The sequence below is a fragment of the Oncorhynchus mykiss genome, chromosome 5 (assembly GCF_057628025.1).
Source record: "Oncorhynchus mykiss isolate SJ-2025 chromosome 5, ASM5762802v1, whole genome shotgun sequence".
Lineage (NCBI taxonomy): Eukaryota > Metazoa > Chordata > Actinopteri > Salmoniformes > Salmonidae > Oncorhynchus > Oncorhynchus mykiss.
Window position 1 is genome coordinate 40,864,058 of NC_143026.1, and position 22,121 is coordinate 40,886,178.

The following is a 22,121-nucleotide window of genomic DNA, read 5'->3' on the forward strand; positions in this document are numbered from 1 at the left end:
ATCCCTAATTCATGTCACTTGTTAAATACACTTCAATCAGTGTATATGAATGGGAGGAGACAGGTTAAAGGATTTTTAAGCCTGGATACAATTGAGACATGTATTGTGTATGTGTGCCATTCAGAGGGTGAATGGGCAAGACAAAAGATTTAAGTGCCTTTGAACGGGGTATGGTATAATAGATGCCAAGCGTACCGATTTGAGTGTGGGAAGAACTGCAATGCTGCTGGGTTTTTAACGCTCAACAGTTTCCTGTGTGTATCAAGAACGATCCACCAGCCAAAGGACATCCAGCCAACTTGACACAACTGTGGGAAGCATTGGAGTCAACATGGGCTACCATCCCTGTGGGACGCTTTTGACACCTTGTAGTCCATGCCCTGAGCAATTGAGGCAGTTCTGGCAAATGGGTGGTGGTTGTGGGGTGTTCCTAATGTTTTGTACACTCAATATACATTTACAGTGTAGCAAACAAGTCAACTCACGTTAAATAGTATGGATTGGAAAAGTTGTGCTACCTTATATTGAATGTGAAATGGTGTGTGCACTATTCTGAATCAAGTTAATACTCTCCTATCTCCAGTGAAGTAACATTTTCTACAAGAATTGTGAGACGTGCCCCCCGAGTGGCGCAGCGGTCTAAGGCACTGCATCCCAGTGCTTGAGGCATCACTATACACTCGGGTTCAATCCCAGGCTGTGTCATAGCCGGCTGTGCCGGGAGACCCATGAGGCGGTACACAATTGGCACAGCGTTGTCCGGGTTAGGGTAGGGTTTGGCAGTCTGGGTGTCCTTGTCCCATTGTGCTCTAGTGACTCCTTGTGGTGGGCTGGCCACCTAAGCCGACTTTGGTCACCAGCTGTATGGTGATTGGTGTGGCTGACTTCTGGGTTAAGTGAGCAGTGTGTCAAGAAGCGATGCGGCTTGGCATGGTTGTGTTTCAGAGGACGCATGGCTCTCTCCCAAGTCTGTATGGGAGTTGCACTGATGGGACAGGATTGCACCTACCAATTGGGGAGAAAAAGGGGTAAAAGTACAACCAAAAAAATATCTGTATTTTTAACATCAAATATAATTTGATGGAGTCAATTTCCACTGCCAACTAGCCTTTAAAATGCTAAATGTAATGGATTTATACATATTGGATGCTATCATTCTTGTGGTGTTGTCTGTAGGCGCCCAATATTCTCTGTTAATTAATTTACAGCGATCGAGTCTTGTAATCCTGCCTTCATAAATTCCAATTTGCATTAGTGTTCGTTCGCGCTGAATCCCATTTAATGAACCAGTTGAAGAACAGTGCACTAATATCCTGTGCTGATAACATGGTGATGCTGGTGGTGATATGGCTGTGGCAGAGTAGAGGGGAAAGGGGGAGAAAAGACAACAGACAATAAGAAGTGATTTAGCTAGAGCGCTAAATCTCCTGGCATCCTTCCCTGTCAAGGTCTGATAGATACACTGTTATATAATTCTCCTCTCTGAGTAAGACGGGGAAATATTGAATATTAATCACGATACCATTATAATGATTTACTTAGTGTGCATGTTTAACGAACCAGTGTCTCTGCTGCTTGTGTTGCTGCTGTATCAAGGCATTCCTTTGGGAGGCTTTTATCTGAACCAGTGTCTGCTCATCACTATCAGTGAGTGATCTCTGTGTGATTTTGCTGCACGTGCCCTCTGGGCTGGAGAACAACACACACAACACAAGATTACAACATAGAAATATCTAAATCAAATCTACAGTTAAAAAAATAAGAGCTACAATAAAATAACAATAACGAGGCTATATACAAGGGGTACCGGTACCAAGTCAATGTGCAGGGGTACAGGTTATTCGAGGTAATTGGGGTAATATGTACATGTAGGTAAGGGTAAAGTGATAGGAGCTTTGATTTCACCTTAAATACTTTCTACTGAACAAAGTATACTTGTAATTATGTGGCTGTTTATTATTGTCTGTGACTCAACATAAATCATACCCGGACTATTTTTTCATAATAAAAAAAAAACTGTAGGCAACAGTAGGATCTATGTAATTCTTATTTTCAATGACGGCCTAGGAACAGTGGGTTGACTGCCTTGTTCAGAGGCAGAATGACTTATTTTTTACCTTGTCAGCTTGGGGATTTAATCTTACAACCTTTCGGTTACTAGTCCAACACTCTAACCACTAGGCTACCTGCCACCCCAGTTACATGGCACAGCACCAAACAGCGCCACCCAATAGAATCGTCACCTGCCCTCTGCTGTTATCCAGTTACACATAAAAAAAAACCAATATAATCAGACATTTTTTAACACAATTTTTTTTTACAATGCATTTAATTGACATATCACAAATGGACAGTTCTGTACAGTGCAATAGGATGTGTGGACAGTTTGATAGCATACTGTCATCATTATCTAAGCGTTTAAACTTTTTTTCTGAAGATAATATGATACATTTCATAAACTTTATGGAATAAATAAGTGATTTACACATCATTGGTCCTCAATGCAAAACCAGTGTTAAATATTCCGACATTAATGTGCAGTGAACCCACAAATCTTCACATTTGCTTGTATTCTGAACAACACTACAACAGTGCTATCCAGTGTAATGACAGACCTTTAGAGTACTAGTCCTGCAGTAGTCCTCACATAATACAACTTTGTTCGGTATATAGAGCTCATTGTCCTCCTCACAGATACCATATTTTCTTCACAACTGCAACCATGTGCACTCGTTGCACCTCTGCCCAAGCGTTGTTTCGGGCTAGATCCCATGCCATGACACTCATCAGAATCACTCCAACAAATACTCAGGCTTGGTTACAGATATGCACCAATCTGACTTGCCCTACAGGGGGCAGTGTCATTTTGTTTCTACCACAGCAGGTTTCGACTGTAGTTCATGACAGTTGCAGAACCGTATTAGATACCCAAAAGGAGAGAGTCCGTTTGAGCGGATGAGGCAATGGCCTCAGGTAGAGTCAGGACAGGGTCATCTGGGCATGATGTAACCATATGGCTGCTGCAGACACAGAGAGTCGTGATTGGGTAGAGGGTGGCTATAGTAGTGCTCCACTAGGGCCGACAGGGAGGAAAATGTCATCTCAAACTCCAGGAACACCCGGGAGTCCTAAACCATAAACACATTGAAATTCACATCAAACAAGACAGATATGGTACTGGAATCCTATAATTTATTATTGATTGAGTCAGACAATCGACATGCTAGACAGCCTTAACCAAGATTTGAGTTTTAGTGAGGTCCGGTAGCTTAATTTCTATACAATTAAAAAACTTACAAATGCTATTTGGAGAACAGCAAAAGCAAGCAAAAAGGACCCCAGCCATTATCACCTTGGCTGCTGTAGGTTCATTCACCTCAGTCAATCTACAAACATATAGCCTATTAGCCACTGTAATGTTATTCCCCTGAAAGGGAGGAAATATGAGAAATGATTCACACCGACACGTGGCATCAGCGACATTTTTAGAACTGAACTGTTAGCATTTTAATGTTGGCCTATGGGGAAGATAGGCCATGTGGAGATGTTCATATTGAAACATGTCTTTTGAAGTTCCTAACTTGTTTGATCAAATTAGTACCGATTGTCTCAGGGGACCCCACATGGGTGCCCAACCCCAAGTTTGGGATCCACTGTACTAACCTCTCTGCTCCTCTCTCTCCGTCTCCTCTGCTTCCTCCTGCTTACATTGCAGACTGCCTCAGCCTCACCACATCACTGTCTGTCTCAGTAGCCTACTCTCTATAAAGCAAAGTTATTATGAGAACTTTGTAGGCTAGCGTATTTTTTTGCTCCTGCTGAGGTAGGCTCTGTTTAACGTTAGCTTCTTAATTCATCCTTCTAGCTGGCTAAGTAATACTAGCCAGAGCCTTCAACGTTACTGCAATAGAAGTGTGTGCCGGCAGTTAGCCACCTGATTGACTGACACCTCTATAAGCGACTATTTACTAGTCATTCTCTGAGATTCATTTTCTGTTTGTTTGGGGGATGTTTGTAGACATGGCAGGAGTCGAGGGATGCTTTTAAAATGCGGATGGTTTTGGTCATGTTTTTTTCCCCCCCAGTATCTTGCAAACACGCTATCTGCAGGGTCTTCAGTTGCCTTACTTGAGGATACTCTGATCTGGGGTAGTTAGTTTCTCGTCTCAGGCCGTTTGAGAGAGTGGTGAATGTGCTGCTAAGAAGGCTTATCCGGGAGGCAAATCCAGGGGGACGCAGGCGAACGTAACGAGCCTGGATCAACGTTCTGAGCTTTGATCAACGCTGGGGTAATATTTCGATGTTGACCCGTAATTGATTTTCTTTATTGTGTACAAAATATATATTTTTATTATCATATTCTTTTCTTCTTCCAAATGATAAAAAATGACCAGACCTCTGTGTACTCGTGTGTAGTTACGGGCATGGGTAGACAGAAAGTAAAGACAGTGGTTCTGACCTCCTCAAAGAGCCTGTAGTTTCTGGCCTTGCACAGATCCACATCCCACACCACCAGCACCTGATTCAATGAGAACAAATGTACATTATTTACTAAAGCAGTTTCTTTTTAATATTCATTGTGTGATGTGTGGTGAATCCCTAGATGTTTTATGCATCACAGCATGCACATGTTGTACCTTGGATGTCTTTGATCCTGAGTTCCTGAAGCAGTAGAGACCGTCCTGCGGTGAACTGGAGCTTTCCATAAATAACCTGCAATTAAAGCACAATAGTAATGTATTTTAGTAAGACTGCATTCAGACGTGCTCTGCTCTTCTTCCAAGAGAAAACAGAGACGTGATTGTCAGAAGGAGATTGCCCGATCGAACATTAGTGGGCGTTAAAGACTGTTACACAACATGGAACAAGGAGGATTTAACAAATGTTCAATACAGAAAGAGTTTATTGTCTTACTTTTCAACACTGCTTGTTTCTGTTATGTCCACAAACACAGAATCTGGTAATTGAACCTGAGGTCAGAAACATGTGTCAAAAACAACAACAACAGACATAAAGGAGGTTAGAATTGTGTCAGCAGGCCAAGACTAATCTGTAGTACACGGAACAAGATTGTGCGATGAGATTATGGAATTTGCAGTGAAACAAGGGCATGCACTCGCCACCGAGTAAAGACACTAAACTAAACACAAAACATAACAGATGTGTTTCTCTAGTAGCCTGTGTACACAAGAGTGATAGTTGATGGAGAATATGGCCACTTACATTCTCATAGTCTTCATCAGAGTCATCGTCGATGTCCTTGGATGGACCCCTGTTCTTTCTTAAAGAGGCAGGCACCTCGTCCACTGAGGTTCGGAAGCTATGTCCATCTGGAGAGGATCTTCTGAGAAGAAGTGGGTGTTTTAACCTTCATCTTAAACGGTGCTATATATTTTTGCATGATTACAATATAACAACCTTGAAATCAAACTGTAGTTTTCAGAGCAAAAAGTAAAGCCTTTGCAGACACTTACTGTGCTGACCCTCTTGGTTGTTTAGGCATGGTTGCCGGACATGGAGATTTCGCTAGGAGGGGTGGCTTGTACTGTCCAGGCGTGTGGTTCAGTGCTGGCGAGGCCTGTGGTGGGAGATCTGGTGTTGACCTAGTGCTGTGGCAGTAGTTTCGAACACTTGGGATGTGACTGGGTGTGTTGCCATGGTAACCAGGTGGTCTAGGATTCAGTCCCATTTGCCTTTCCAGGTTGATGCAGATGGGCAGGGTGGCGGGAGACTTGAGGGTCACTGGAACATGGGGCTTCTTGTCTCTGTGGTCCCCCACAGGTAGGGTGGAGATGGACGTCTTCGCCATCATCATCTGCTTCTGAAGGCTGGCAATGGGAGTGGGAAGAGGGGTCTTAGGGCCCCTCACACTTCTCTCTGGGCTGTCCTTGTTTGGGATGTCCATGTGTCCATGTTGGTTGTGGCCGACCTCACCCAGCTTCGGTCGAGGTAAGACCGGGGACATTTTCTTTGGAAGGGGGCTGGAGAGAGTCCTGTTGGGGACAGGGACAGGGGCAGGGGCAGGTTGGGGGAGACCTTTGCAGAATCCTGATTTTGATTCTTGTCTAAACTGGCATGGGAGTGGAGGAGGATGGTATGATGGTGGTGGAACAGTTAGTCTTCCTTCAACAGTAAAAAAATAAGATATTCAGTGATAGGTACTAGAAACAGCAGGAAACATGGACTTCCTAAATTGTTGACAACTTTGTTGAGAGTTGAGAGACAATGTTGTTTCAGTGGTAGTTATCGTTTAGCTATAGATACAGTGCCTTCGGAAAGTATTCAGACACCTTGACTTTTTCCATTTTTTGTTTAGTTACAGCCTTCTTCTAAATTCTCATCAATCTACACACAATACCTCATAAAGACAAAGTGAAAACAGGTTTTTCTAAAAACCTTTTTCTAAAGGTTTTTTCTTAAAAATCAAATTATTTGCATAAGTATACAAACCCTTTGCTATGAGCCTCGAAAATTGAGCTCAGGTGCATCCTGTTTCCATCAATCCTCCTTGAGATGTTTCTACAACTTGACTGGAGTCCAACTGTGGTAAATTCAATTGTTTGGACATGATTTGGAAAGGCACACATCTGTATATATAAGGTCCCACAGTTGACGGTGCAAGTCAGAGCAACAACCAAGCCATGAGGACAAAGGAATTGTCCGTAGAGCTCTGAGACAGGATTGTGTGGAGGCACAAATCTGGGGAAGGGTACCAAAACATTTCTGCAGCATTGAAGGTCCCCAAGAACACAGTGGCCTCAATCATTCTTAAATGGATGAAGTTTGGAACCACCAAGACTCTTCCTAGAGCTGGCCACCCGGCCAAACTAAGCAATCGGGGGAGAAGGGCCTTGGTCAGGGAGGTGACCAAGAACTCGATGGTCACTCTGACAGAGCTCCAGAGTTCCTCTGTGGAGATGGGAGAACCTCCCAGAAGGACAACCATCTCTGCAGCACTCCACCAATCAGGCCTTTATGGTAGAGTGGCCAGACGGAAGCCACTCCTCAATAAAATGCACATGACAGCCTGCTTGGAGTTTATCAAAAGGCACCTAAAGACTGTCAGACCATGGGAAACAAAATTCTCTGGTCCGATGAAACCAAGGTTGAACTATTTGGCCTGAATGCCCAACGTCAAGTCTGGAGGGAAGCGGCAGAGACTGGGAGACTAGTCAGGATTGAGGGAAAGATGAACAGAGCAAAGTACAGAGATCCTTGATGAAAACCTGCTCCAGAGCGCTCAGGACCTCAGACTGGGGTGAAGGTTCATCTTCCAACAGGATAACGACCCTAAGCACACAGCCAAGAAAACGCAGGACAGACTTCAGGACAAATCTCTGAATGTCCTTGAGTGTCCCTGACAGAGCTTGAGAGGATCTGCTGAGGAGAATGGGAGAAACACCCCAAATACAGGTGTGCCAAGCTTGTAGTGTCATACCCAAGAGGACTCGAGGCTGTAATCGCTGCCAAAGGTGCTTCAACAATGTACTGAGTAAAGGGTCAGAATACTTATGTAAATGTCATATTTAAATGTTTTCTTTTTATAAATTTGCTATTTTGTTTTATAAAAAACAGTTTTTACTTTGTCATTATGGGATATATTGTGTAGATTGATGAGGGGAAAAAACAATTTAATCAATTTTAGAGTAAGGCTGTAACGTAACAAAATGTGCAAAAAGTCAGGGGGTCTGAATACTTTCCGGATGCACTGTATACATATACACACTACCGGTCAAAAGTTTTAGAACACCTACTCATTCAAGGGTTTTTCATTATTTTTACTATTTTCTGCATTGTAGAATAATAGTGAAGACATGAACTATGAAATGAACTATGAAATGACACATATGGAATCATGTAGTGACCAAAAAAGTGTTAAACAAATCCAAATATATTTGAGAAATGAGATTCCTCAAATAGCCACCCTATGCCTTGATGACAGCTTTGCACACTCTTTGCATTCTCTCAACCAGCTTCATGAGGTAGTCACCTGGAATGGATTTCACTTAACAGATGTGCCTTCATAAAAGTTAACTTGTGAAATGTCTTTCTTTCTTAATGTGTTTGAGCCAATCAGTTGTGTTGTGACAAGGGGTGGTGGGGGGGGGAATACAGAAAAAAGTCCATATTATTGCAAGAACAGCTCAAATAAGCAAAGAGAAATTACAGTCCATCATTACTTTAATACACGAAGGTAAGTCAATCTGGAAAATGTCAAGAACTTGAACGTTTCTTCAAGTGCAGTCGCAAAAACCATCAAGCGCTCTGATGAAACTGGCTCTCATGAGGAACGCCACAGGAAAGGAAGATCCAAAGTTACTTCTGCTGCAGAGGATAAGTTCATTAGAGTTACCAGCCTCAGCAATTGCAGCCCAAATAAATGCTTCCCAGAGTTCAGGTAACAGACACATCTCAACATCAACTGTTTAGAGACTGTGTGAATCAGGCCTTCATGTTCGAATTGCTGCAAAGAAACCACTTCTTAAGGACACTAATAATAAGAAGAGACTTGCGTGGGCCAACTAGCACAAACAATGGACATTAGATCTTTGGAAATTTGTCCTTTGTTGGAACTTTTGGGCTCCAACCGCCGTGTCTTTGTGAGACATGGTGTGGGTGAACAGAAGATCTCTGCATGTGTATTTCCCACCGTAAAGCATGGAGGAGGAGGTATTATGGTGTGGGGGTGCTTTGCTGGTGTCACGATCATCGTATGGAGGGGACCAAAGCGCAGCGTGGTGTGAATACATTCTTCTTTAGTGAAGGAAGAACTCAAACAAAACAACACTGCGCTAACGTGCAACATAACATAGACAATAACCCACGAAATACCCAAAGAAGATGGCTGCCTAAATATGGTTCCCAATCAGAGACAACGACAAACACCTGCCTCTAATTGAGAATCAATCTAGGCAACCATAGACCTACATAAACACCTAGATGGTAAACAACCCCATAAACCTACAAAATCCCTAGACAGTACAAAAAAATATATAAAGAAAACAAAGAATACTCAGGTCAGGGCGTGACAGCTGGTGACACTGTCTGTGATTGATTTAGAATTCAAGGCACACTTAACCACCATGGCTACGACAGCATTCTGCAGCGATACGCCATCCCACCATTTGTTTTTCAACAAGACAATGACCCAACACACCTCCAGGCTGTGTAAGGGCTATTTGACCAAGAAGGAGAGTGATGGAGTGCTGCATCAGATGACCTGGCTTCAACATTCCCCTGACCTCAACCAAATTGAGATGGTTGGGATGAGTCGGACTGCATAGTTAAGAAAAAGCAGCCAAAAAGTGCTCATCATATGTGGGAACTCCTTCAGACTGTTGGAAAAGCATTCCAGGTGAAGCTGGTTGAGAGAATGCAAAGAGTGTGCAAAGCTGTCATCAAGGCAAGAGGTGGCTATTTGAGGAATCTCAAATATAAAATATATTCAAATTTGTTTAACACTTTTTGGGTTACTACCTGATTCCATATGTGTTACTTCATAGATTTGATGTCTTCACTATTATTCTACAATGCAGAAAATAGTAAAAATAAAGAAAAACCCTTGAATGAGTAGGTGTTGTAAAACTTCTGACCAGTAGTGTATGTACGGTCTCAAATGGAGCCAAATGGGACCATTAGTTTGAATTGTGATGACATGCCAGTCCCATCAAGTGCTGTCTATCACAGTTATAGCACCTTTCAGCACCAAACTCAAATATATTTATTATTTAGTACCTGTATAAGTTGGTGGGCTATCTGGTTTTTCATAGTCATCTTCGTCCTCATCATCTTCTTCATCCTCTAACATATAATCTAGGCAAGAAAACACACAAAAAATTGTCAGTGCACAGAATTCATTGTATGAAACAATGTTGTGAGTGCTGTCACTTACTGTCTCCTGGGTCATCACGGGCATAGGTTACGTCCATGGGGCTCTCGATCGATCCATAGAAGCTGTCCGTATCACTTTCAGAGTCACTATGTCAACAGAGAGAGGACCACATCAATCACCTTCTATTGAATTGATTCACTGATCATGCATTCGCTGACTCCCCTTCATACTTTTTGTAACACAGCAAGAGATATCCTACAAGATCAAACCTGCATGCTCAGAAAGTTAATTGGAGCATGCAGCCAAACTGTCTACCATTTATCAGAAAGAACAAGTGACCGCAGGTGGTATGTTTGTGTGAAGGGATGTGTTGACTTACTTTGGAATATGTGAATCCATTCTGTCATTATAGTGATCAATTTCTTTTCGCAGGTTACGCATCCATTTCTGTTAGTAGACAGAAATAACCGGGATTACATGATCTATGTATTGCTGTAATGTTACTAGGAATGTGAGAGGTTCTGTACATTTCACCCCTCACCCTTCTCTCTTCCTCGTTGGCTGCTGAGAAGCAATAGGTCCGGTGCTTCTTACTGCTGAAGTGGACGATTTTGAAGGGAAACACGTTGTTGGAGGTGGTCTCTTCTGCTGCCCTCATCACCCTGCCAACGAGAGAAATAGAAACTGAAACCGCACCTTGGAGAAGACCACATCCACATCCAGTATAATAGATACACAGACGTAGGAAAACACGGTGCAGTAAAGCCTCCTCACTCTGACCAATCCGATTTCACATTTCGTAGGTTAAACCATATCAGTGGGTTAACTCATTTATTACTATTACTATCACATTATTGCTGTGACAAACATTCCATGCCGTCTATGTGATATTGTGTACTGTTGGAGCTGTATGGGCCTGCTGGTCTGGCCATGTATCAGTGTACCAGGCTGCTAAGTGTTTACTACTACTGTTAGTAGTAGTTGCAATTACTATTCCCTCTAATGTTATTACTGAGATATTTCTGTTTGTACAAGTGGCATGCTGGAGCTTGTCTGAGCGGTTGGCTGTATATGCCCTCACCGGCTAGTAACTTCTGATGATTCATTAAGCTCTGGCCACTATAGTGTTGTCCTGTCAGAACTGGATGTTAAGGCCCATATCTATACACTTTGTCACCACAGACACAAACACACGTGCGGACACATCTGCTTCCGTATGACGATGTTTATATGATTGTGGATATGTTCGATGGCTGCACAACACTTCAAGATAGAAAAACAAAATGGGAGAGTCCGTCACTACACAACTTGCATCTCCTTGAGACGGCAGGTGATCCTGCTCTGACATGAGGTGCACAGGGCGGATCCCTGGAGAAACTCCCCAAGCTCCATGAATGGTTGAACTTGTGATAGGTGACTGTTAAGGGATTTTTTTTAATCAATAATGACTAATTATGTATACATTTCAATCAGGACTGACTAATCAGAATACTATTATGTTACTGTATGGATGTATGAATTTTATTTTAATCCTAGTACTGAATATAATGTGTGTAATTATAATCAAGAATTAGAACAATGACTGTCTGTACCTTGGTAGAAATGAATGAACTTATCGTCAGACTGGCTAGAATGCTTATCTACACAGGAAGACCTTGGTTCAGTCATAAATTATCTAAATTGGTGAGAGACGATGCGGGAAGGCTTGAGAACTATACAGCCTTTGTACCAGAGTGGAGAAGAGACGGGACGTACTATGGTTTGCACAGATGAATATGGTACTTTCAGGCATTTGGAAATTGCTCCCAAGGATGAACCAGACTTGTGGAGGTCTACAAATGTTTTTCTGAGATCTTGGCTGATTTCTTTTAACTTTCCCATGATGTCAAGCAAAGAGGCACAGGGTTTGAAGGTAGGCCTTGAAATACAGCCACAGGTACACCTCCAATTGACTCAAATGATGTCAATTAGCCTATCAGAAGCTTCTAAAGCCATGACATCATTTTCTGGAATTTTCCAAGCTGTTTAAAGGCACAGTCGACTTAGTGTATGTAAACTTCTGACCCACTGGAATTGTGATAAGTGAAATAATCTGTCTGTAAACAATTGTTGGAAAAATTACTTGTGTCATGGACAAAGTAGATGTCCTAACCCACTTGCCAAAATTATAGCTTGTTAACAAGATATTTGTGAGTTTTAATGACTCCAACCAAAGTGTATGTAAACTTCCAACTTCAACTGTATATATATAAATCGGGGTATCCAATTGGTAGTTACAGTGCGCGCATCCGAAACACAACCCAGGCAAGCCGCACAAGCCGCAATAAAGTTCCCTGTGTATGTTAACTCTCTGTGTGGTTGCTTTATTCCTTTGACTGGGAAAGGTTTTCAACGAGTCACAGACCAGTCAAATTGCTATATTAAAGCTCTATTTATGCAAGGCCAAAGTAGAGAGAAGAGACTCCAGATGTGTAATTACACAGTTACACAGTTCTAACGCTACCCCTATGGCACTGCAGCATGCCCCTTCAGGGGGAAGCAGTAGAAGGAGAAACTCAATGGACCACCACAGGCTAGGATTCCTCAGTGTCCACTTTCACTTTTCAAAATGTCAAACAAATATGGAAAAGAGGTGGTTTAACAGTGCCGTCTCTATTACTGACTTGTCACCTATGTAGGAATTAATATGACGAGTCCCCCCTGTGTTAGGTATTCGTAAGCGAAAACCCCTGACCTTTATAGAGAGGCTCTCATTTAGCAGGAAGTGGCACTCCGACACTTCAGAAATGCTTTCACTGTCAGCAGACTTTCTCATCTGATCAGGATTTCTCAGCTTAACAACCGATTGCAACGGACAATGCCAGCCGTATTACAAACATTGATAATCATATGTAGGCCTATGGGAGAATGCCAACATGTTTTGCCAAAGTCTATTCAAATGCAGGTGCAAATGACAGCTGCATGACAATAGTGGACACTGACCTGTTGTAGCCATTGAGAGAGAAAGCTCCTTGTGGTGCAGGACTGGTACTGCTCTTGAAATAATACACACATCCCCTGTGGATGATTATATAGCGAAGAGGCCCTGTAAGAAAGAAAGATAACGTAAGGGAAAGTCTCACACATACAATAACCTAGGTATGATAGCAAGTATAAAGAGTTTCATTCTAAAATGCTATATATCCATTTTCAGACATGTTGGTACATTTAGCCTTTATTGTTGAAAGAAATTATGAAAGAGATTGGTGTGTTCTTTCAATATTTAATCATGGCATGAGGTCGTTCAATGAGAGACATCAAATTGGCCCACCGTCGTCCGGGTTTGGCCGGGGGGTAGGCCGTCGTTGTAAATAAGAATTTGTTCTTAAACTAGTTAAATAAAGGTTAAACAAACAAACAAAACACAACATGTATTTGTTTAAAATCTATCACTTGATGATTTCATTTCAGAGACAAATAAATAATAATAAATAATAATTTTTTTGCAAAATGCTATATATCCGCCTCACTCTCAGATAAATAAGAAGCACTGCTACGCTTTATACAGTCAAATATAGCAAATAACTACAAGAAATGTACAAATGATACATTTGTGACATCAATATTTATTTATTTTTAATCAATTAAATACAGTAATATGAGATCTGTATGTAAAACATTTACATTTGACATTTTGGTAATTTAGCAGACGCTCTTATCCAGAACGACTTACCACATATCACATATCACATATCACATATCAAATACCGGATAAGAACATTCCATTCCAGATAAAACATTTATATATAGCGTTACACATCTAAAATCTATTAATGAAAAATCTGAGAGCAGTAATATTTACACACACATGAAGGTACCCCTAAGCAATAATTTCTGATGAAAAAACACAAATGTGAAAAATAGGTGGATATAGCGTTTTGGAAATAAACTTGATATGTTGTTCCTAATTTGATGAATCTCCAACCCCGCTCGAGGGGTGATGAACTAAACGTTGTGATGAGATGAAAGTATGCAGTGCAACTCATCTCAGACCTTTGTCAGAATCCCTTGGTGCAGTGCACATTAATGTGCCATGAAAGTTATATATGTAATGTAATGTTATGTACTGTAGGGCTACTCACACTTCATAAGGCTGAACTGGCTCCCTCCCTTCTTGTGGAGGTACCCAGAGTGGCATACGCCTCCTGGCATGGTGAGCAGGTTCTGGGCCCCGATGGCCCTCATTGGAACAGGCCAGTAGATCTCTGCTGAAGACATGTTTCTGAGGAGGACATGGAGATAGAGAAATAGCACGTCAAATACCACATTACACATCACAGAGCTGGCAGTGGTCTGAACGTATCTAACTTGACATTTCTGAGATGCAACGCTAAAATAATATTTCAGCTGCTGCATTTCTCATCGAACCCAAGTCTGACAGTGAATTCTAAACCCGATTGCATCAAAACAGCAACATGTCAATGAACAAACGGCACAAGGACTTGAGAATTGGGACCATGTCAACAAAATATCAACAATCAAGAAGAAGTAATACTACTTCCCATCGCAGCTTTGAAACACCTCGGTCCTTGAGAGCCTCTTACATCCTGACCCAACAACTTTCTCTCCACTTTGAAAGTTAGAAGGGTTCTGCGGCTGTCCCCATAGGATCATCTTTTTTGGTTCCAGGTAGAACTCTTTTGGGTTCCATGAAGGACCCTCTGTGGAAAGGGTTCTACATGGAACCAAAATGGGTTTTTCAAGGGAACACAGCCAAACTGCCCTTTTCGGTTCTAGATAGCACCTTTTTAGCACCTTCAAATGAGCAACGGGGTTCCCTTATTAGCACAGACAAATAACCTTTTTCGCTTCTAGATAACACACTTTTTTTTCTAAGAGTTTAGACTTATAAACAAACAAACAAAAAACAAACACCCCAGCCAACAGATCTGCTACCCAACCTAAAACCCCAGTCATAATACCTGGGTACCCCAGCAGCAGCTTACATCTTCTCCTGAGGGTCTGAACTGCTGAGCTCTTCCTGAGCATGCGGGTAGTTGAGAGAACACACTAAGACAGACTCAGAGAGACACACACACACCACACTCTCCTCTAAATCTCTATACCCCAATACAGCCAAAAACCTGCAGTCTCGAGCCTTGACCCTAAACCAGACAAGCAAACAGGAAACTGGACGTTTCCTCTGTAATGTGTCTCATGTCCTTTCAGAGCTGTTGATTGCACCCTGTGTGGTATGCTTCCTGCTTGGCAGCCCTGTGTGCCTGCCTGGTCTTTCCTTGGCCTGGCGATGGCTGCCTGCCTTCTGGGAGGGACAACTGCCTCCAGACACAAAGACAAATATACTAACAAGGGAAGAAAAATAGGCAATTTTACACATTTTTACAAATGACTGCCGAGCACCAACGGAAGGGATTGGGTTTAACATTGAGATCCAAGGGACAGGTGCAGGGGAGTAGTGTCTGACTGTTAGAGGAGAATGGAAAAGAGGAGACCGTAAGCTGCATCTCTCCCCAGAGTAAATCAGAGGTCGTTGAACTTTCCAAGAGAAGAAACAGCCAGGCAGGAAGGTTCAATAAGGATGCAGGAATATAGCTTAGTCTCCAGGCAGCAGGTAGCCTATTGGTTAGAATATTGGGCCAGTAACTAAAAGGTTGCTAGATCAAATCCCTGAGCTGACAAGGTAAAAATCTGTTCTTCTGCCCCTAAACAAGGCAGTTAACCCACTGTTTCTAGGCTGTCATTGTAAATAAGAATTTGTTCTTAGCTGACTTGCCTAGTTAAACAAAACCCCAAAAATGTCTGATTAGTGAATTAGGCCGGGGAAGAAAATGATGAAGTGTTCCTGAAAAATGTGTTTATGCTCCTTTTCTTTAGTGTCTATATTGGCACCTGATGAGGCAAGCAGATTGGAGTGTTTAGGATGCAGCAGGCTGGCTTGGTTATTTCTGACCTGTTTGTGGTGCCTGCTCCAAGTGGACTTAAAAGGACAACAGCAGCCTTTATCTGTCCTGTTGCCTTATTCTGATGTTTGTGTAGTTTCCACTGGAAAGCAATAACCACTGTTCAAAAGGCATACAGGGTGTGGGACCTATGGACGGATTCACCCTGACTGCCTGCTCTGACTATTTGTGGTGTTGGATATGTGTGGTTGTAAAGAGGACTAGGAACTTGTACGCTCTTATTTACAATGGAAGACTGCATGAACAGAATGGTCCCTTGGTTTGCATAATTCCTAACTCGTTGCAGTTAATAACAAACCTTATTAAAGGGCATCTACGTGGACAATACATTGGAGTTGCAAAAAGTCATCAAGGGTAACATTTCAAGCACAGGATTATGTTGTCATGGTAATCCATTTTCAACATTGACAAACCTTTATAAAAATATGTTGAATTTCCACCATTGAAACATGTTCATTGGTCTATCCACTATCAGAAAAAAAAGAACAGTTAGCTGGGTATAGTAGTGAGAGAGAGACACTAATCAGGAACTGCCAGGAACTTAAATGTAAACAGGAGTGGCAGGTATAACATACCAGGTTATTATTCAAACCTACTTCCTACTGCTGCCAGGAACAATCCACAGGAAAAACCACTCAACATAACCCACGGTTCTCGAGGAGAAACTAAATGAAACAAAAGCACAATGTCAACGGTTCACAGTGTGCTCTCACCTACTGCGAGACACACTTCTCTGAATGGCTACTCATAACAGGTACAGTGAGCAAAACATCAGTATCCTTAACTGTATCATAACCTTTGACGTACATGTCCCAGCCACAGTGTTACCAAATGCAACTTTATGATTACATCTCTGCTCTTGCAGACGTCTGCCCAGCTGTTGGTGAACAAAAAAACAATTGCAGGTGGATCCACCACAGTCCTATGAAGAATGTTGACGAGCACAGTCTCACAGGTGTACAACACTCACGACTGTTGGACATGTCTTTAAAGGAGAAGTCCACTAAAAAACTATCTGTTGGTATTCGTTTAACTAGTCCACTGTTGATACAGTCCCAAAATGTTGCATGTCAGCAAGTTGTCAAGATATAGAACTTTCAAAATACAGAAAGTGTCACGGTATGATACATTTTGGGAATGTATTAACAGTGGAATAATGAAAACAAATAACAAAATTATAGTTTTTGAGTGGTATTTTCCTTTAAGGAGTCGGCCTACTCCACAGGCCATATAGGGGAACGTGATGAGTTTCCGACAACACATAGTACTTTCATTTCTTTCAGCCTTCACTCATTACATTCCACGCTGTAGCAGCAATCATTTCATTTTGCTTTTGTGGGGGGCTTGGCTTTCTCCCGCATCACTTCCTGTCTCCCAATATGAGCATGTTCTCCACACAGGGAGGCTGTGTGTGTGCCCAGAAAACAAATACTGTAAAAAAGCAGCAACATGACAAAACAAGAACCAACTCCTCTCTTTGGAGATTCAGGACTAAGTTTTAGTTTAGGGGATGTGTTCCTTTTACTTTCCTGAACATGTGAATCACAATCAGAGAGTAAGAAAGTGATCAAGTGAAAGTGCACGTTCCTATATAGGAGTGCCCAGTGCTTAATTTGAGTACCTCTCCGTTTTGGTCCACATAAGCCTGCAACTCTCATCTCGCCAGCATTGCACTTCATCATTTATTTCCTTATAGAATCGTAGCCACGCGAAGGGTTCGAAGCTGCAGCACGCCTGATAAATGTAAATACATTTAAATAAAGTTACTGCTGTCTGTTCAGAAATAAATGAAATAATTCAGAATAGCCTACTACACCATGAGGAAGCCTCAAATTTGGCCACAGAGGATAAATAGCTTATTTTAAAAATAGCCTAGTGGAGTGTAGCCCAATAACAAGGCATAACCTACACTTGAGAAATCGGTCAGTGAACAAACAGCATGCAGACAAAACTTGCCTTTCGCAATTGTTCAAATAGCCTACAATCGCGGCAAAATACAGGTTGGAAAACAAATCGCTCCTGCTGAAAAGAAAATACCTGTCAGCTGTAGGCGACCAAAATATTTGATAAACTTCCAAATATTGTTTTCCAAGTAAAACAAGAGAGAGGCTTTTGGCACGAGCACATAGGCCATCACCAGCTAGTGAGCTGTGCGTCATTGGGTGAGTCAGTGAAACTGAAAAGCATTTTTAGGACCATCATTTCCTCCTCATTTCCCAGTTGTCTTGAATGCACTGAAGTCGGAGATTTCCCAGCCCCGAGTTCCCAGTTGTTTTGAACTCAGCATTAAAAAAAGATTATGCCAAAGTCTCCAGTCATGTAAAAGGACGTAGAAATGCATGAAATGCGTTTATTTTCACAGACCCCAGGCCACATTTATTTCGCCCCATGTGTGCAACTTCTGTAAGTGCCATTACGCAAATGTGATAATATTCATGCAATGCTCCCCAGGTCACCCACCTCTCATGCTCACTTTTTGTTCCGACACCTTCCAATTTACAAATTAAGCACTGTGAGTGCCCGTGAGACTGTGATCTTGTTTCGTGTAAACAGGACTCGATATGACTAGCACACCAATGGTTGGATGTAAACAGTTGAACACACAAAATAACCGTTGCTTCATAACTCTGCTGTCCAGCAGTTAAATTGATGACATATCAGTGTGTTCGTTTCCTCATAAAGTCATTGTTAGGAGAGGTTGATAGTTGCAACAATCCTAGCCATCCTCTTCCACACCAGTAGGGGTATTTTTAATCAATACCAGGAGCTTGAGATCAACCGGACCTCAATGGCACCTTAATAATACAATCGTCTTTCTCTTTCACTGCATCACCAAATACTCAGAAACTGAGTAAGTAGGAAAGTAGGTAGGAAAAGAGGTAGGAAAAGAGGTAGGAAAGTAGGTAGAAAAGTCAGAAAGAATTACGCCACTTACGTGCTATTCCGTTCCCAACACATTCTCACACTGGGCTCGCTTGCAAGGAGAAACAACATATTTTCTCTTACTGACACATCCATTGATGTTGCAGGGCACTTCTCGCTACCATGTTATCTCTGGCAGGTCGTGGAGACAGACGGAAGACAGGGACAGACGGACAGACCGCCAGAGTGTGCTGCTGTACAGATATATAGATTGATACTCCAGACAGACAGAGCCTGGAGGAGCAGTCTGTCTGTGGTCTGAGGAACTGCCTGCCTGCTCAGACGCATCGACTAACTTCCGGAGGGCCTCGTCTCAGAGCCCACACTCCACATTGGCCGACGCGCCTGAGCAGCTACTTCCTGCCCTTAGCTCATCAGCCAACAGTGCCACAGAGCTGAGTGTTGGGGGGCTTTCCACCTCCAGCACCATAGAACAATGAAATGGACACAAACAAAATATCCTGAGTGCCACTATGACCTATAGACAGAACACCATGTGTCCTGTATTCTACAGTGTGTATCCAAATCACATGCATCAGCGAGTAATACACTATATCAAGCATGTGTAATAACATAAAATAAATATATATTACACAGTAATAGCACTAACTACTTTTTGACTTTCTAGTGTCGTTTGAGCCACATCCTGTGTAGTCCCAAGACCAATAGCCAAATAAAAGACATAGCTGGTTGACCAGGAGGTTAGTTTCTGGTATTAGCATGGCCTATTTAGAAGTGTTCCATGAGTTTCCAAGGAAATACCTAAACACGAACAGATTTGAAAGATGCTGCACAAGGAAAAACACTGTGTTCCATAGATCTTTCCACAAAACAGACTATTAATATAACCGGCTGCTAAATTCTGTTTACTTGACGGGAATATGGTGCTTACCCATTGAGACCTGCAGAAGAAGACTGCTCTCTCTTCTGAAGATCCGTGGTTTGCAGTGAACACTAGGCCACTTCCTGCACGCCTTTAATGCCATAAAGTAGGGTGACACCCTCCAAATGTAGAGCTCCAAGGCGACATATGTGCATACTCAGAACACTAAGAGCAGCTTGTCACACCCCCGTGTCTTTAGACCATTGAAGAGAAATGTGCGCTGCTCCATATTTGGATACATTGATTCAAAGTAGTACAATGGTGAGACACCCCTATACTTGATATAATGAGGTTCACTTCGCATGGTTGTTCCACTGTCAGTACACTAAACTTCACAAACAATTATGGCCTTTGAAGTCGATAATCTCATTTGATACAGTATCAAAGCCGTTGTAGTAGTACAATCATTTATGGGCCCATGTTTCCTATGGACTTATTTCATGTTAGAGAAAATATACAGTAAGTGAGTATCCCCCTGAATGCAATCAAAACTACAGACAAGCTGAACGACAGAATAACAGACCACAGTCAGTTGTAACCCGTACTGTACATGGCCGTAGCCTGACTATTACAATTTCTCCCGTGTTGCTTATAGTAGTCGTCTGGGTCAAGGCTGAGCGAGAGCTTGTGAAAGAAAGTGAGACTCACCATGGTGATTCCTGCTAGAACAGAACAGGCTATTAGAGTCATGTGCCGTCATGTCATCGGACAGACCACAGAGGAAGTACTTGGACTACCTTGTCAGTTTGCGTAGAGGATGGGTTCGCTCTCACAACAGATGGGCATTCTAGTGTAGTTTGTGTATCACTGACTGACTGACTGTCTTCTCCTGGTAGCTTTTTACATCCTCCTGCCACAGAGGAGGCTGGTGGGAGGAGATATAAGAGGATGGGCTCATTGTAATGGCTAGAATGGAATCAATGAAATGGTACCAAACACATGGAAACAAAGCGTTTGACTCGGTCCCATTGATTCCATTCCAGACATTTCAATGAGCCCGTCCCCCTATAGGTTCTCCCACCAGCCTCCTCTGCCACGCCAGCCTATCATGCACGACCATCAAAGCACAAGAGTTGGACACCAGAAATACCACTTTGAAAAAATACACACTTTACACACTTTAAAGGGGCAATCTGCAGTTACTACAATAAATCAAATGTACCCATTGATCCTTGAAGAATAAAATGTATAAATGCCTCATGAGCTCAGTTCAACTGTTGTACAACATCAGAACCCCAAAATATAAGCTGGTTTTACTCAAGGTAAACAAAGTAAACGTCAACAAAAACTATATAGCGTCAAAACATGGTTGAAACTAGAATTTTGCTATCATGGATGATCAGTCCTTGCATCCATAGCTCTGTCTAGGAATCTGAGAGTGTTAACATTTCTCCAGCCCCACCCCTCAGCTTTTTACCAAAACAGGGGTGGAGAGAACGCTTTGTTATTGTTTCAACTGCTGATTCCCTCTTTAAAATGCTTCTCAAAAGACATCTTCTTAACTGTCATATAGGAAAAGAAAGTAACTTGCATTGCTCTTTGGTAAGGGGTAGCACATGCACACACTGTACGGCGCGATAGAGCTGTGAGAATGGAGAAGTTGGATATAGTCTAAAAATGAACGTTTCTTTACTTGTTGCACAATGTCTCATGTCATGCCATCTCTGAGTAAAAACCAATTGCAATGTCTCCAACTCTGCATTTATTTACAGTACTGAATCCACAAAGTACACTTCATAGTGTATAACAATGGGAGATCCACAAAGTACACTATGGTGTATAACAATGGGAGATGACATCATTCTGAGTTTTTTTGTGGTTTGTTCCTCTCTAGGTTTCTTCCTAGGTTCTGGCCTTTCTAGAGAGTTCTTCCTAGCCACCGTGCTTCCACACCTGCATTGCTTGCTGTTTGGGGTTTTAGGCTGGGTTTCTGTACATCACTTTGTGACATCAGCTGATGTAAGAAGGACTTTATAAATATATTTGATTGATTGATTGATTGTTTTTCATGACTATTATGGTTCCTGGTCTCAATCAGAATATCACATGGAAGCAGTTCCTTTTGATTACCTCAATAAATTGCTCCCGCATGTCATTTTATTATCGTTAGCGCATTTAATGCTAAAAAATGAATGAGCCAATCACGGCAAAGCATTGCCTGTCCCTTCACAACCCCATGTCTGAAATGCTCCCATGACTGAAATGCTCTGTGTGTGGGCAGTATAGGCCTACTGTGGCATTTAAAGAGTAGGTTTAAGTTGGTCATGTAGAACGCTGGAGCATCATTGGACTGTAGAGAGTGCAGAGGTGGTGGCCCAAAATAACACGCTTCAGCCTCTAAGCAGCTCATTTGCATAAGTATCTCAACCACAGTCTTGAAGTAGTGTCTGAGGATAGGAGTTCTCAATTTAAGTTGTTAGGTTATGACAGAATAGTTGTGTCTGTTCATCAAATAAACACCCACGATCTTGCTAATGTATTAAGTTAAGCAAGCTTTTTTTCACCTAAATTCTAAGGCTATTGT

The 22,121-nt window shown here is 42.1% G+C and overlaps 1 protein-coding gene across 13 annotated transcripts; it reads right to left on the bottom strand.

The window, feature by feature from the left end:
- Window positions 1-2,296: 2,296 nt before the first annotated feature.
- LOC110523817 (SH3 domain-binding protein 2) lies at window positions 2,297-20,472 on the bottom strand. Of its 13 annotated transcripts, none has more exons than XM_021602862.3 (13): window positions 20,246-20,472; window positions 13,954-14,093; window positions 12,815-12,917; window positions 10,374-10,494; window positions 10,212-10,279; window positions 9,893-9,978; window positions 9,736-9,813; window positions 5,475-6,123; window positions 5,224-5,344; window positions 4,915-4,970; window positions 4,638-4,713; window positions 4,460-4,519; window positions 2,297-3,128 (listed from the first exon to the last, which is right to left on the bottom strand). In XM_021602862.3, the coding sequence occupies exons 2-13, from the start codon at window positions 14,087-14,089 to the stop codon at window positions 2,991-2,993; spliced, it is 1,692 nt and encodes a 563-aa protein (XP_021458537.2). In that variant the 5' UTR covers window positions 14,090-14,093; window positions 20,246-20,472; the 3' UTR covers window positions 2,297-2,990. The 13 variants fall into 13 exon arrangements, with proteins under 13 accessions (XP_021458537.2, XP_021458534.2, XP_021458532.2 ...); XM_021602859.3 differs by having other exon boundaries at window positions 19,607-20,266; XM_021602857.3 differs by lacking the exon at window positions 20,246-20,472 and adding an exon at window positions 18,728-19,103.
- Between the last annotated feature and the right edge of the window lie 1,649 nt (window positions 20,473-22,121).